This window comes from Rhinoderma darwinii, chromosome 1 (assembly GCF_050947455.1).
Source record: "Rhinoderma darwinii isolate aRhiDar2 chromosome 1, aRhiDar2.hap1, whole genome shotgun sequence".
Taxonomy (NCBI): domain Eukaryota; kingdom Metazoa; phylum Chordata; class Amphibia; order Anura; family Rhinodermatidae; genus Rhinoderma; species Rhinoderma darwinii.
In genome coordinates, this window is record NC_134687.1 from 232,836,700 (window position 1) to 232,852,441 (window position 15,742).

The 15,742-nt window shown below is 41.9% G+C and overlaps 1 protein-coding gene across 5 annotated transcripts in view; it reads right to left on the reverse strand.

The window, feature by feature from the left end:
• TNKS (tankyrase) overlaps positions 1–15,742 on the reverse strand; it is a 253,487-nt gene that overhangs the window by 195,327 nt on the left and 42,418 nt on the right. For all 5 annotated transcript variants that reach the window (XM_075862262.1, XM_075862280.1, XM_075862253.1 and 2 more), the window contains exon 3: positions 14,232–14,327. In XM_075862262.1, coding sequence (XP_075718377.1) covers positions 14,232–14,327 — 96 coding nt within the window. The remainder of the gene's footprint in view (positions 1–14,231; positions 14,328–15,742) is intronic.

Below are 15,742 nucleotides of genomic sequence, written 5' to 3' on the forward strand. Positions count from 1 at the left end.
AGTTTTATTTGTTACCAATGACCTTTTGGAAACCAAACCACATTTTCTTCTACATTAATAAGTTACTTAAACTTTTTCCAAGTGTTCCTAAAGAAAACTGCCCAAGGTTGGGGTTGATGGTGATGCTCAATGTATAGATCAGTCTACTGCCAAAATGCTGCTGTGGTTTTTCACATAACAGAAGCATCTAATATCAACTGAAACAATTAATTATGTGCAATGCCAAATTCTACAAGTGAAATGAAATTCTTGCCATTGGTTTGTAGATGTTGCTACTTTTGGCAGGACTTTAAAATTAATAGTGGATTATTTAAACGCCAACATTTTGTGTATATGCCTGGAAGGCATCTATACTTCTACATCTCCAAAGACTTCTACAGGCCAGACGTATGCAAAGAGTGGGATTTTCGCTGATTTAGTTCTACATTTTATTATTAACTCTTTACCAGAACACCTTGTCCCAATAAAACAAAATACCCTAAAATGAACTGCCACATTTTATCAATGTTTTTAGGTAGAAAATTGTGTGCCGACAACATTGTGGCTGCCTGCAGCCGCCGCTAGAGGGGTTGAATTCAATGTATAAACAGTTTGCAGTAAGCTTTTAAAGAGGCTCTGTCACCACATTATAAGCGCCTTATCTCCTACATAATCTGATCGGCGCTGTAATGTAGATAAGCGTTTTGTTTTTTTTTGAAAAACGATCAATTTTGAGCAAGTTATGCACAATTTTAGATTTATGCTAATTAGTTTCTTAATAGACAACAGGGCGTGTTTTTACTTTTTTACCAACTGGGCGTTGTACAGAGGAGTGTATGACACTGACCAATCAGCGTCATACACTTCTCTCCATTCATTTTTAGCAGTACTCGCAACACAGCATGATCTCGTGATCAGTGCAGTCACATACTCCCACATTAACTTTACCGAAGAGTGAATAAACATTGCCTCCAGCCAGGACGCGATGTCTATTCACACACCGGTAGTTCCGGGAATGTCTCCAAGAAACTTTACCGAAGTGTCGGGAGTGTGAATAGACATCACGTCCTGGCTGGAGGCAATGTCTATTCACTCTCAAGACACTTCGGTAAAGTTTATGTGGGAGTATGTGACTGCACAGCGTGATCTCACGAGATCACACTGCGTTGCGAGTACTGCTAAAAATGAATGGAGAGAAGTGTATGACGCCGATTGGTCAGTGTCATACACTTCTCTGTACAACGTCCAGTTGGTAAAAAAGTAAAAACACGCCCAGTTGTCTATTAAGAAAGTCATTAGCATAAATCTAAAATTGTGCATAACTTGCTCAAAATGTATCATTTTTCAAAATAAAAAAACACTTATCTACATTACAGCGCTGGTCACATTATGTAGGAGATTATGTAGGGACTTCTAATCTGGTGACAGAGCCTCTTTAAGCGCCCTCTAGTGATGGAAGCCAGTGTGTTTTAAATCTGTATCTATGCAGGGAATTTGGAGCTCTGGATCAGCAAAATGGAGCTCTGACCGTTATACAAGATATATTAAGAAATTCATGAGCACAGGAGGTTAGCATCAATTTACATTTAGTGGATATTTCCTTTAAGGTGTACTATTTTATTTTTTTTATTTTAAAATGGAACTACCGTCTAAATTTTTTTTGAAAGGCGTACGCAACTTTATAGTCGGTGATCATGGTAATAGCAAAGACTTTTTTGTGGTATGACAGAAAAATGAATATTAAGATATTTATTTTGTGTGTGAATTGAAATTAAAATCTCGGAGTTCATTCGGATACAGCACTACTTTAGAATATATTCAAATATCCCACCACTACAGAACTTGAGATATTTCCATTTATTGTACACCATTTTACTTGCATGTATTATGAATTAACGTTTCATAGTGGGGGGCAGACGTTATGCGACTGCAGACTATTTCAAAGGACCCCAGACAGAGTCGACTACGTCTTTGCTGTTCGTTAATAAATGGGGGACAATACAGGTGCAACTGCTAATGACTCGATTAAATATTGGATGCAATGTCAGCGCAGTTTGGGCCAGCTTCAACATTTTCACAGAATAAATCGAATAAAAAAAATTAAAAATAATATTTTACCAAATTAAATTATGTAAACAAACTGAAAAGCGGTGCAATGTCGTATTTACAAGATGCTGTGAAAAGGCTGCTTCAGCTTTGCTTCACAAGGCACAGTCCATCATTTCTTCGCTCTGACAATTTCCAGCAATTTAGCACTTTCTGGCTGATTTATGAGAACTGTCCAACATCATGAGAAAAACAAAGTTTCTTCATTTTTGCAGTGGTCTGTCATTCTACAGTCTGGTAACTTGTCAATAACTTGTTTCATGACACTTCCATACCTAGATGCTCATCTTTAAGAGCTAGCAACATTGAGGAAGAAGAATGGACTAGAAAGGGAAAGAAATAAAAATGCACCATGCCTCATAGGGTAATACTCTTTTCTACACAGATGTGTGTGTTTTGAAGCTTATGCGCTCACCTTAGGGGGGTTGAGCTATTGCACAACTCAAGGCCAGACTTATCAGAGAAGCGGCAAGCATCTGGAAACGCTTATCGTCAAAAGGCCTGTGTGTCAGTTACAAGCGGCTAACAACTGAATGCTGTAAACGCTGGTACTCCAAGATTTCTATATTTGATTCTATTATTTCTCTCCTGTCACAATCCTTCCAGCGCCTGCTAAAGACAGGAATACACCAAACACTTTAAAGGAGGTATGTTTTTTTTTCCCACATACCCTCTGCTAAAAAGTAGCTGAAAAGGCATGCTTTTTATATTTTATTTATTTATTATAACAGTTGGTCTCAGGTAAGTTTTTAACCCCTTCCCGCTCCTTGACGTACTATTACGTCATGGCAGCTGTATCGTTCGCGCTCCATGCCGTAATAGTACGTCTCGGGAGTAACGGCCGTTTCGGCCGTCCTCCCGACACATACAGGAGCTGTGACGCTGCTGTCTTGTTCAGCAGCTGTCACAGCTCCTACAGCGGGGACCGATCGCTGTGTCCCCGCTGATTAACCCCTTAAAAGCCGCGTTCTATAGAGATCGCGGCTTTTTAGGGGTTAAGCTGCCATCGCCGGCCTGCTACGCGATAGCGGCCGGCGATGGTGACTATGGCAACCGGACACCAAACAATGGCGTCCGGCTATGCCATAGACGGAAGCCTAGTGGGTCCTGACAACGTCAGGACCCACTATGCTTGCTGTCAGTGAGTAGCTGACAGTTCTAATACACTGCACTACGCATGTAGTGCAGTGTATTAGAATAGCGATCAGGGCCTCCTGCCCTCATGTCCCCTAGTGGGACAAAGTAATAAAGTAAAAAAAAAGTTAAAAAAAGATGTGTAAAAATAAGAAAATAAAAGTTTTAAAAGTAATAAAAGTAAAAGTCCCACTTTTTCCCTTATCAGTCCTTTATTATTAATAAAAATATATAAACAAACAAATAAACTATACATAATTGGTATCGCCGCGTCCGTAACGGCCTGAACTACAAAATTATTTTGTTATTTATCCCGCACGGTGAACGCCGTAAAAAAAAATATTAATAAACCGTACCACAATCACAATTGTTTGGTCACTTCACCTCCCAAAAAATGGAATAAAAAGAGATCAAAAAGTCGCATGTACCTAAAAATGGTACTGATCGAAACTACAGTTCGTTACGCAAAAAATAAGTCCTCGCACGGCTTTATTGATTGAAAAATAAAAAAACGTTCTGGCTCTTAGAATAAGGCAACACAAAAAGTGAATGATTGTTTACAAAACGTATTTTATTGTGCAAACGCCATAAGACATAAAAAAAACCTATAAACATCTGGTATCGCCGTAATCGTATCGCCCCGCAGAATAAAGTGAATATGTCATTTATAGCGCACGGTGAACGCTGTAAAAAAAAAAGTATACAAAAACAATAGTAGAATTGCTGTTTATTAGTCACCACGCCACCTAAAAATAGAATAAAAACTTATCAAAAAGCCGCATGCACCCCAAGAAAACTACAATGCATTCCTTAAGGGGTCTAGTTTCCAAATTGGGGTCACTTTTCGGGGGTTTCCACTGTTTTGGCACCACAAGACCTCTTCAAACCGGACATGGTGCCTAATAAAAAAGAGGGCTCAAAATCCGCTAGGTGCTCCTTTGCTTCGGAGGCCGGTGCTTCAGTCCATTACCGCCCAAGGGCCACATGTGGGATATTTCTCTAAACTGCAGAATCTGGGCAATAAGTATTAATTTGTGTTTCTCTGATAAATCCTTTTGTGTTATAAAAAAAATGGTATAAAAAGAGTAAATTTCACCTCTACTTTGCTCTAAATTTCTGTGAAACACCTAAAGGGTTCATAAACTTTCTAAATGCTGTTGTGAATACTTTGAGGGGTCTAGTTTCTAAAATGGGGTGTTTGATAGGGGTTTTTAATATATGGGCCCCTCAAAGCAACTTCAGAAATGAACTGGAACCTAAAAAAATAAATAAATGAGGCAATACTTCGCTTCTTACATTATACTGATAATGAGCCGTGCCCACCCCGAGATGACCCCAGTTTTGACCGTTTGTATAAACGGAGACCCCTATTAGACCGTTTCAGTGCCCGGTTTTCCCAAGCATACACCCCCGAGAAGTGTTTTTCTATTGATGAGTCCCTGGTACATTTTAAAGGGAGGGTTCAATTCCGCCAGTACCTGCCAGGTAAGAGGGCAAGGTATGGCGTGAAGATGTATAAGCTGTGCGAGAGTGCATCAGGGTATACCTACAGGTTTAGGATATATGAAGGAAAGGCCACCCCCAAACCAGACTGCATCCTGGACTACAATAGGTACATGGGAGGGATGGACTTGTCAAATCAAGTCCTGAAGCCCTACAGCGCCATGCGGTGTGGTATAAGAAGCTGGCCGGGCACATCATACAGATGGCTTTGTACAATGCGTATGTGCTACGTCGATGTGCAGGCCAGAGGGGAACTTTCCTGGAATTTCAAGATCTAATCTTTAGGGACCAGGAAGGGGGGGCACCCAGTACTTCTGGAAGCGAGGCCACACGCATCGTACCAGGGCAACACTTTCCAGGAGAAGGTCCCCAAACCGGTGGAAAGGGAAAGAGTCAAAAGAGGTGCAGAGTCTGCTATAAGAGGGGGATAAGGAAGAACACAATATACCAATGTGACACGTGTCCCGAAAAACCAGGGCTCTGTATAAAAGATTGTTTTAAAATGTATCATACATCCCTTGATTTTTAATTTACCCTGATGCACTCCGCACAGCTTACCCCCCTCATCTTTCCCTTCTGAGCCCTGCCGTATGCCCAGGCAGCTGATAACAGCCACATGTAGGGTATTGTCGTACCCAGGAGAACCCACATTACAATTTAAGGGGTGTATATCTCCGGTGGCGCATGCTGGGCACACTATATTGGACACTAAAATGGCATATACATATATAAAATTGAAAATCTCACACTGCACCATCTGCTGCGCATTATCTTTTACACAGTACCTGTGGGGTCAAAATGCTCACTACACCTCTAGATGAATGTCTTAAGGGGTGTAGTTTTTAAAATGGGGTCACTTCTCGGGGGTTTCAACTGTACTGGTACCTCAGGGGCTTCTGCACACATGACTTAGCACCAGAAAAGCTCCAGTAGGCCAAATGGTGGTCCTTTCCTTCTGAGCCCTCCCATGGGCCCAAAGGGCAGTTTATCACCACAAGTGGGGTATTGCCGCACTAAGGACAAATTGGGCAACAAAATGGGGTATGTTGTTCCTTGTGAAAATAAGAAATTTTGATCAAAAATGACATCTTATTGGAAAAAATATCATTTTTTTCATTTCACAGCCCAATTCAAATAGGTGCTGTGAAAAACCTGTGCGGTCAAAATGATAACAAAAACCATAAATGAATTCCTTGAGGGGTGTAGTTTCCAAAATGGGGTCACTTCTGGTGGGTTTCCATTGCTTTGATACCTCTGGGGCTCTGCAAATGCGACATGGCACCCGAAAACCAATCCAGCAAAATCTGGACTCCAACAAACACATAGCGCTCCTTTCCTTCTGAGCCCTCCCATGGGCCCAAACGGCAGTTTATCACCACAAATGGGGTATTGCCGCACTAAGGACAAATTGGGCAACAAAATGGGGTATGTTGTTCCCTGTGAAAATAAGAAAATTTGATCAAAAATGACATCTTATTGGAAAAAATATCATTTTTTTCATTTCACAGCCCAATTCAAATAGGTGCTGTGAAAAAACTGTGCGGTCAAAATGATAACAAAAACCATAAATGAATTCCTTGAGGGGTGTAATTTCCAAAATGGGGTCACTTCTGGTGGGTTTCCATTGTTTTGATACATCAACACCTCTTCAAACCTGGCATGCTGCCTAAAATATATTCTAATAAAAAAGAGGCCTCAAAATGCACTAGGTGCTTCTTTGCTTCTAGGGCTTGTGTTTTAGTCCACGAGCGCAGTAGGGCCACATGTGGGACATTTCTAAAAACTGCAGAATCTGGACAATACATATTTAGTAGTGTTTCTCTGGTAAAACCTTCTCTGTTACTAAAAAAAAATTGAATAAAATTGAAATTCAGCAGAAAAAATGAAATTTGCAAATTTCATTTCCACTTTGCTTTAATTCCTGTGAAATGCCTGAAGGGTTAAAAAACTTTCTATATGCTGTTTTGAATACTTTGAGGGGTCTAGTTTTTAAAATGGGGTGTTTTATGGGGGTTTCTAATATAGGCCCCTCAAATCCACTTCAGAACTGAACTGGCACCTTCAAAAAAAGGCTTTTGAAATTTTCTTAAGAATATGAGAAATTGCTGTTTATGTTCTAAACCTTGTAACGTCCAAGAAAAATAAAATAATGTTCAAAAAACGATGCCAATCTTAAGTAGACATATGGGAAATGTGAACTAGTAACTATTTTGGGTGGTATAACCGTCTGTTTTTCAAGCAGATGCATTTAAATTCTGAAAAATGCTATTTTTTGTAAATTTTCTCTAAATTTTGCAATTTTTCACAAATAAAGACTGAATATATCGACCAAATTTTACCACGAACATGAAGCCCAAAGTGTCACGAGAAAACAATCTCAGAATCGCTTGGATAGGTTTAAGCATTCCGACGTTATTACCACATAAAGTGAAATATGTCAGATTTGAAAAATGGGCTCTGAGCCTTAAGGCCCAAACTAGGCTGCGTCCTTAAGGGGTTAATGCACGGCCGCTCTCATATCTCATGGAGCTATAAAGGTATGTGCCTATTAACAAGCTTATCGACGGTTACCCAGCAGAATTGTAAATGCCGCTCCAAACTATAAGGCTGGGTTCCCACTGTAAATAGCACCCCCTTCCACCTTGGAGATCGCACCACAACCCCCCCTTATAGATCACGCCGCTGTGGATAAAACCCCCCCCTTGCAGATCACACCTCAACCCCCCCCCCCCCCCCGATAGATCGTAGCGCCCACTAGGAGCTGAATCCCCGGCCAAAGCAACGACAACCACTGGCCAGGGATTAAGCTCCTAGTAACAGCTACAGCGGTGCGATCAACAAGGAAGGGGGGTGCGATCTACAAGGTGGGGTACGATCAACACTGTGGCACCATGTGGGCACTATGTCACTATATGTGGGCACTATGTACCCTGACAAATGAAATCCATACTATTTTCTTTTTTTTTACGGCCATGAAAGACGGACTGGAAATGGATGACACAGATGCAAAACGGCCATTAAAAACTGATCAATGGTCCGTTTTTTAATGGCCGTTTTCTTTTCACCTTCGTGTGACTGGAGCCTAAATGACTGATGCCAGGAGTCACGTTCACACGTACCATGATCGGGCCGTGAAATCCAGCTTACACACGGACAATTTTTCACAGTCCAATCACGGTCGTGTGAATCCGGCAATGTCGGAGACCGGCTGAGGTGGTGACGGGATGTCTATTCACAATCTCTGCACTTCGTTACGGTTTCTATGGTAGTTACAGCAGAGGAAGCGTAATCTCGTTGTAACCGGTCATTTACCGCGTAATCTCGCGAGATCACGCTTCCTCTGCTGTAACTACCACAGAGTAACGAAGTGCAGAGATTGTGAATAGACATCCCGTGGAATGTCTATTCACTGTCTAAACACTTCAGTATTGTTAATGTGTCAGTATAAGACAGCGCATAGCGATCTAAAAAGAATCCCTATGCGCTGACAAAATGAATGAATGGAGAGGAGTGTATGATGCGGATTGGTCAGCGTCATACACTCCTCTGTACAACGCCCACTTGGTCTAAAGTAAAAACACGCCCAATTGGGCATTAAGCAACTCATTAGCATAAATCTAAAATTGCTAATAAAGTGGTGAAAACAGATAGTTTTTTTAAAATAAAAATCATTGCTGTCATCTACATTATAGCGCCAATCTCCTTATGTAGGAGATAGGGCACTTATAATGTGGTGACAGAGCCTCTTTAACCTGTTCCCTGACGGGGAACACAGAAGTTATAATCAATTAGATATAAATTTTCCCAATTGTATTTATGATAAAAATAAAGTATTTGCAGAGGTTAAAAGTTGTGAAGTTCCGTACAATAATTATAGCAATATATTTTAAAAAAGTTATTTATATAAAGATTTATTCAATTCTCTTGGTATTCCTGTTAAATAAAAAAATCGAGATTCAAATCAAAACACGCTCAAAATGTTGAAAAAAAAATATATATCTAGATTTTTTTTTTTGGGCAAAATTGCCCAGCCCTACGTAAAACTGTCGGGAATTATGGAGAATGTCCTATTTTTCATATTTTACGGGCTGTGCTCCCATCTTTGCATGGGAGAACGACCCGAAAATGCGGGCTGCGGCCGTCGGCCGTGCCTGCAATCGCGGGCCGTGATTACGGGCACGGCCGTGTGCATGAGGCCGAATACATGCTTTTACCTAGGACCAGAACGAGAAGTAATACAATATAGTTAAAGTTATGTAGATTATATCTATATATAAGACTTTGATCATATGAGCGTTCAGAGCGTCTGTTGGGAGTTCCATCAAGGAGAGGTGTCATGAAATATTTATTTTTTATTTTTATATATTATTACTATTTTATTTATTTGGTCCCCTAAACATTTTATTTTATTTTTTTATTAATACTTTTCCTTTTTATAGAGGGCTACCTTTATATATTGAATCCGATGCTTTACAGGGTATAGGACAGTAGGGACAGGAGCCGACCCCATCTCCTATGCTTGTGCCTTCCTAACTGTGTACTGTGCAGGCTGTGTTGCATGCGCAGTTCAACCAGACAACGTTACTAGGGGGAAAGCCGGCAACATTTTATTGGAGACAGGAGGCCGCTGCCGGAGAGTATTATGACTACTTCCGGCCGCAGCTTCTGGGAATACAGAGCTGACTGCAGAAGAGAAGCGGAGGCAGCAGGTAAGTTATTGGGGGGGTGTCTGGTGTGGTAGGATTTGGCAGGTGAGTGTGTTTGTGTAGCGCATGCATGTCTGGGGGGGGGGGGATGGTGTGTGGGTGGGTAGCAGATGCATGTTTGGGAGGGGTTTCTGTGTGTGGGGAGTGTCTGCTGAGCAACTGCATGTTTTGGGGGGGGGCTTGTTAGAAGCGGCAGCATGTAGGGGGGGTTTTGATGAGCTGCAGCGGCATAAGCTTTTTTTATTTTTCATACTAGTATTTTTTGTTTTGCAGGTACTGCTGGACCGGTAGAACTCCACAGATCTATTTTTTTTTTTTTATCATTAGTTGAAATAAAATGGTCCAAGAGGGCTGTGTGAGGGTGTTTTTATTTCAATATAAAAAGGTTTTTTTAGATGTCTGTATTTTAATACTTTATTAGCACCTTAGTTACGGCAGTTGTCTGTTTGACGACGTCCATTACTATGGCGGGGCTTAGTGTTAGCCAGTAAAAAGGCTAGCACAACCCTCCCCCCATTATTACCCCGATACCCACCGCCACCAGGGGTATCGGGAAGAGCCGGGTACGATCTAGTATCCGGCCATCTGAAGAGATAGTTGGGCACTGCCACGGCAAATTGTGGATTTTATATGCTGGAAATCCAAAAATAGAAGAAGTTTTATTCAAGGGATGAGAAAGTGCTGGGTATGCTTGAAATGACTTGATTCACCTTGACTGCACAACAGTAATATCCATTTCACTAGTTGTATTACTGGTGGAACAAATGTCCCATATCATTTGTGTTCATAACAAAGGGAATTAATAGTTTTGCATTGAATTATGTTACGTTGAAGAACTGTGAAGAATGTACACCAGAGCACAGATTGGTTTCCACTTTGACATTAAGAAAACCAGCAAACTTATAGGTGGAAACTGGTCTGTTCCCCCATTAGCCAAAACAGCACACAAAAAATAAATACATTGTGCAGTTTGACTACCAGGAGCGATTAAAGAATACACCAGACTTCGTTATCATAGGCTCCCCCGTCCCTCTTCGTGGTGATTCACGGTCTATACAAATACACAGCAGCCATCACTGTGACAAAGGCGGCGGAGGCTATGACAACTAGGCGTCCAGTGTATTCTTTGATTGCTTCTGTTAGGCAAACCGCACAATATTTTTAGAGCAAACCTGTCCCTGTAATATGCTGCTGTTACCTAGGGTCGCATATTCAGTGACAGGGAGGCAATGCTAATCTCTGCCTATATGACAGTATAGACAATAGAAGCTCTACTCCATCTCACAAGGTGAACACAACATTATACCCAAGACCTAAAGTAAGGACAGAGATATCATCTCACTGTCCATGGACTCCAAGATGGGGTAAAAAATGTAAGTGTTTTACTTTAAAGAGTTATTTTGTATTGATAACAAAACCTAATAAAATCCTCTGTTGGTTAAAGAGACTCTGTCACCACATTATAAGTGCCCCATCTCCTACATAAGGAGATGGGCGCTGTAATGTAGGTGACAGCAGTGCTTTTTATTTTAAAAAAAACAATCTATTTTTACCACTTTATTAGCGTTTTTAGATTTATGCTAATGAGTTGCTTAATGCCCAAGTGGGCGTACTTTCACTTTTAGACCAAGTGGGTGTTGTACAGGGGAGTGTATGACGCTGACCAATCAGCCTCATGCACTCCTCTCCATTCATTTACACAGCGCATAGGGATCCTGCTAGATCCTTATGTGCTGTCTTATACTAACACATTAACAATACTGGTGTTTAGACAGTGAATAGACATGCCATGGGATGTCTATTCACAATCTCTGCACTTCGTTACTGTTTCTATGGTAGTTACAGCAGAGGAAGCGTGATCTCGTAACCTGTCATTTACCGCGTAATCTTGCGAGATTACGCGGTAAATGACAGGTTACGAGATCACTCTTCCTCTGCTGTAACTACCACAGACAGAGTAACGAAGTGCAGAGATTGTGAATAGACATCCCATGGAATGTCTATTCACTGTCTAAACACCAGTATTGTTAATGTGTTAGTATAAGACAGCACATAAGGATCTAGCAGGATCCCTATGCGCTGTGTAAATGAATGGAGAGAAGTGTATGAGGCTGATTGGTCAGCGTCATACACTCCTCTGTACAACACCCACTTGGTCTAAAAGTGAAAGTACGCCCACTTGGGCATTAAGCAACTCATTAGCATAAATCTAAAAACGCTAATAAAGTGGTAAAAATAGATTGGTTTTTTTTTAAATAAAAAGCACTGCTGTCACCTACATTACAGCGCCCATCACCTTATGTAGGAGATGGGGCACTTATAATGTGGTGACAGAGTCTCTTTAAATACAAGGTGTGTACACTGTATTTTCCCACCAAATATATGGCTCTCATGCAGAGCCATAATGCATACATGTGAATAAAGCCTGGGTGGGATAATCGTCCCTGACACATCCATTGACTTACATGTTTGGCTCTGCTGAGCATATGCGTGAAAAGTTCTGTGTGAAGACATGAAGGCAGAAGCATGTGGATTTTTACACACACACACACACACACACACACACACACACACACACTTTTTACATCAGTTCTCGAAGCATTGCTCAAGACTAATAAATGAGCAGGGGGTTGGCTTCGCTCATTACCCAACAGCAGGATTATTTGCCAAGAGCATTTAATGCGTGTTTTACATTATGGCACTAGTCATTGTAGCCACGTTTACATTAGCAGCCCCACAAAGCTGTAACAAATATATAAATGATATTATGCTGCAAAAGCAATGGCGTACCGTTTGTACTTTATCAGTATTATCAGCCAGTTCAGGCAGCAAAAAAATAAATAAATAAAAAGGATCTGATGGTCTGGCTGGTAACACGCAGGATGAAAATCTCTACACAGTGAAGCCTTTATCTCCGATATCTTCTTCTGATACTCATCTGTGAACGAAGTCAGACAATTCATACAAACCAGTTTAAATGTTGGGTTTAGTGATCCTTCAAAGTTGTTATAGGTTAAATATCGAGCTCCGATTTTCCAGCTCAACAGCTTTGTTTTACTTCACCCTGACAAAGACTAAAAGCAGAAATATATTTACAGCAACGATCCATAAGATCTTGCAGTCGGCACCTATCAAACATGGCCGCCAGTTACCCATTATCTAAAGCAGATAATCATTGCACACAATGAAGGTGAATGCCAATCTTTTGTGCAGCGTTACAGACTACCCACAGTTAATTGCTTAGATGTCAACAATGCAGCTTTTCAAACCAACCCCATCAATCGTATGTGCGCTGGGGAGCCAAAATCAATTGCTTTCCTGACAGTAATTGAAAGCAAGCTACTTAAAATCGAGTTATGTTGATAGCAGGAAGGATACCCGTGCCATACATTCAAGATAGAACGAAAAACCTGAACACCTGTCCTGGAAGGATTGCAATGTACTCCAGCAGAGATGGAACATTCAGGGGACCAGAACCACAATGGCAATAACATCCTTAGCATCAACATCTGTAGGTTATCCATGACATCGATCCATTATTACTTTAATCTCTGTTGAAGCGAATGTAAAATAGTAAATGTAGAATGGGCATCATGACACCACATGGAACGGCAAAAAGACAGGAACAAAGTGTCCTCTGAATCAGTGTTTTGGCTGGCACGGTATGGGGCACACTGACTGGCACTTTATGGAGACAGAATAAGGTTTGTCGAGCAGTCCTGCAATCTATGAAATTCCAGGTCAGCGGTACACAACCTGGAGGAAGGTTCGGTATTCCCTTAGATGTACAATAGCACTCATCACTGTATCTATTGTTGGCAGAACTTTAGATTTACATGTAAATGAAACCTTTTCAGACACCCATGACATGGGAGGACACTAAAGAGCCACCAAACTGAATAAAAAGTGGATGTGCACAATGTCTGGTCTCCGCTCGATCACCCAGCCTCTTAGAAAGGTCTGTTCAGGACTCGCTGTGCTGCCCGGTGTAGCCATAAAATACGCTCTGCTAAAGAGAAGTTTTCCTGGGCTGCCACATGAAGCACGGCAGGTGGCAGCGCAATTGCTGCTATTTATCACAGCCAATAGCAGCATATAAACCACACAATCATATGCCCAGCGTCACTAGACAGTCTGCTCGGGAACATACATTTGTCTTCTCCCTCCGGCCACGCCGCACATCCTGAATGCTTTGCTCACTTTCTAATATGCTTTTGATATCCTTGGTGACAAATTGCTCAGGATGGGGAAAAGGGTTGTGCATTCCCCAGAACGACGGATGCTGGACAGCACAGGCCACACAAATAGGGAACCCAGACCAGCCATGCCAAAGCTTTCCTATACATTTCAATTGATATTTTTTTGAATGTAGGGAAGCAGAAATAAGAGTAGACCAGAGGCAGAAGACACAAGGCATTAATCCCAGGGCGGTGATTGGTGAATGTAAGAACAGGACCTGGCAGTGCCTTACGCCACATATAAACCACTCTGCATTCGTTCTAGAAAAAAAAAACGGTCAAGAAAATGCAACAATTCGGTAGAAATGGATTATTGACAAGTCCATTACCTAAACGTCAGAAATAAAAAATGTCCACCTTTACTATTTAATGAGAAACAGCATTAAATTGCTAAAAATAACCAACTTGGTCAACAAGGGTTAACAATGACCGATTTGAGTCATGGCATATAAAATCATGAGGTAAAAAAGAGAGAGAACAGCTTGAAGTATGCAGAAGAGAATAGACATCCAATATACCGTTAAGACAAAGCTACTAGGAGCGGGATTAGGAGGGCTTCTCTTACCGGTAAGGACCGCTTTTGCTGAGGGATCAGCCAGGTCCAGGGCTGATTTTCCATCGGTGTTCCGGATGTTCGGATCAGCGCCGTGCTGCAGCAATACTGTACAAGGAAAACAGAAACAACGTCTGATCTCTGGGAAACACAGGTTACTCACAGCAGACACTTGCCTCGGCATACTCTTATGAATATTCATTTCTTTGTCTATTTATTAGCGGAGCACGGCAGCAACACAGACACAAATGAGAAGAGAAAAAACAACAAGTTGACTAGTCAAGGTAAGCGCGCACCACGTGATCCTGCATCACAAGCAGAAATCCGGCTACCCAGCGATACAGAGTTTCTCTCATCCCTCCCCCTCTGTGGGACGGAGAAGCAGCAAGCACACGGCATCGTGCTGACACGCAGGCTGCATCCGACGCCACTCATTGCTGCCACTCACGGCTCCTGGCTCTGCCCCTCAAAACACTATAGAAAGAAAAGCGGGTCAAAGACGGCACATGCCCGGCCTCGTCTATCAAATGGGCTCACTGTAGATGGTAGCCACCATCTTGACAAGCAGAGAATTTGTCGCCTCATGGCGAGTACCTGGCAGAACACAATTGTGTATATACATAGCCATGCAGCCTCTTCACATTTACTTACTACTTGCACCGAACTCTTCGGTGCCTTCTATAACAAGTTCTCAGAGTGGCCCCTGAAGTACAATAATTGGCTCTTTTACACACGAAGGCTGGGTTCATTAAAACGTGTTTTTTGTTTTGCAGCGACCGCAGCAAAAAAAGAAAACAAAATGGCATTTTGACCGCGACGTGTGAATCCAGCCAGGAATAGCAGGCACTCGGAAACGGATTCAGTTATTAGGGAATTTCTGTGAAAACACTGCTAATTTTTGGGCCCATTGTAACAATTCAGCCATAAATCACTCCCTGAATAGCCATTGCCAGTATCCAAAAAGTCGCAAAGTGCTTTTCGTTGAAAACTTTGAGCTTCTTGAGTGCCCCCGCCAAAAAGGTGTAGATTAACATGTGGGTAGGGCCACCGCTTCCTAGAAAACTAGTGATTGGCATTGATTTCTCTCTGTGGGGCATACAAAAAGGTAGGGGGCTATGTGCAGTACCGTGCCACAACTATCTACACTACCCCCACCCCCTATCGACAAAATAAAAATAATAAAAGTACACTCACCTAACCGGGTCTCCTCAGCAAGCCGCGACTCATACAACGGACTGGCGCTGGGCAGCGTTGTATGTGACGCAGCACTCTGGAAATCGCCCCTATTCTTTCCCTTCTCTCACAGGTGGAAGGACTTGATCAACACAGCGGGGGAGACTTAATCACTGGCTTTCATACTCCAGTCTTAGGGCTTATTCAGACGAACGTATAATACGATTTTCATGCGCCTCACACGGACCTACGTTAGTCAATGGGACCGTTCAGACTGTCCGTGATTTTCACGCAGCGTGTGTAAAACTCACGACATGTCCTATATTTGCCAGTTTTTTGCGCATCACAAA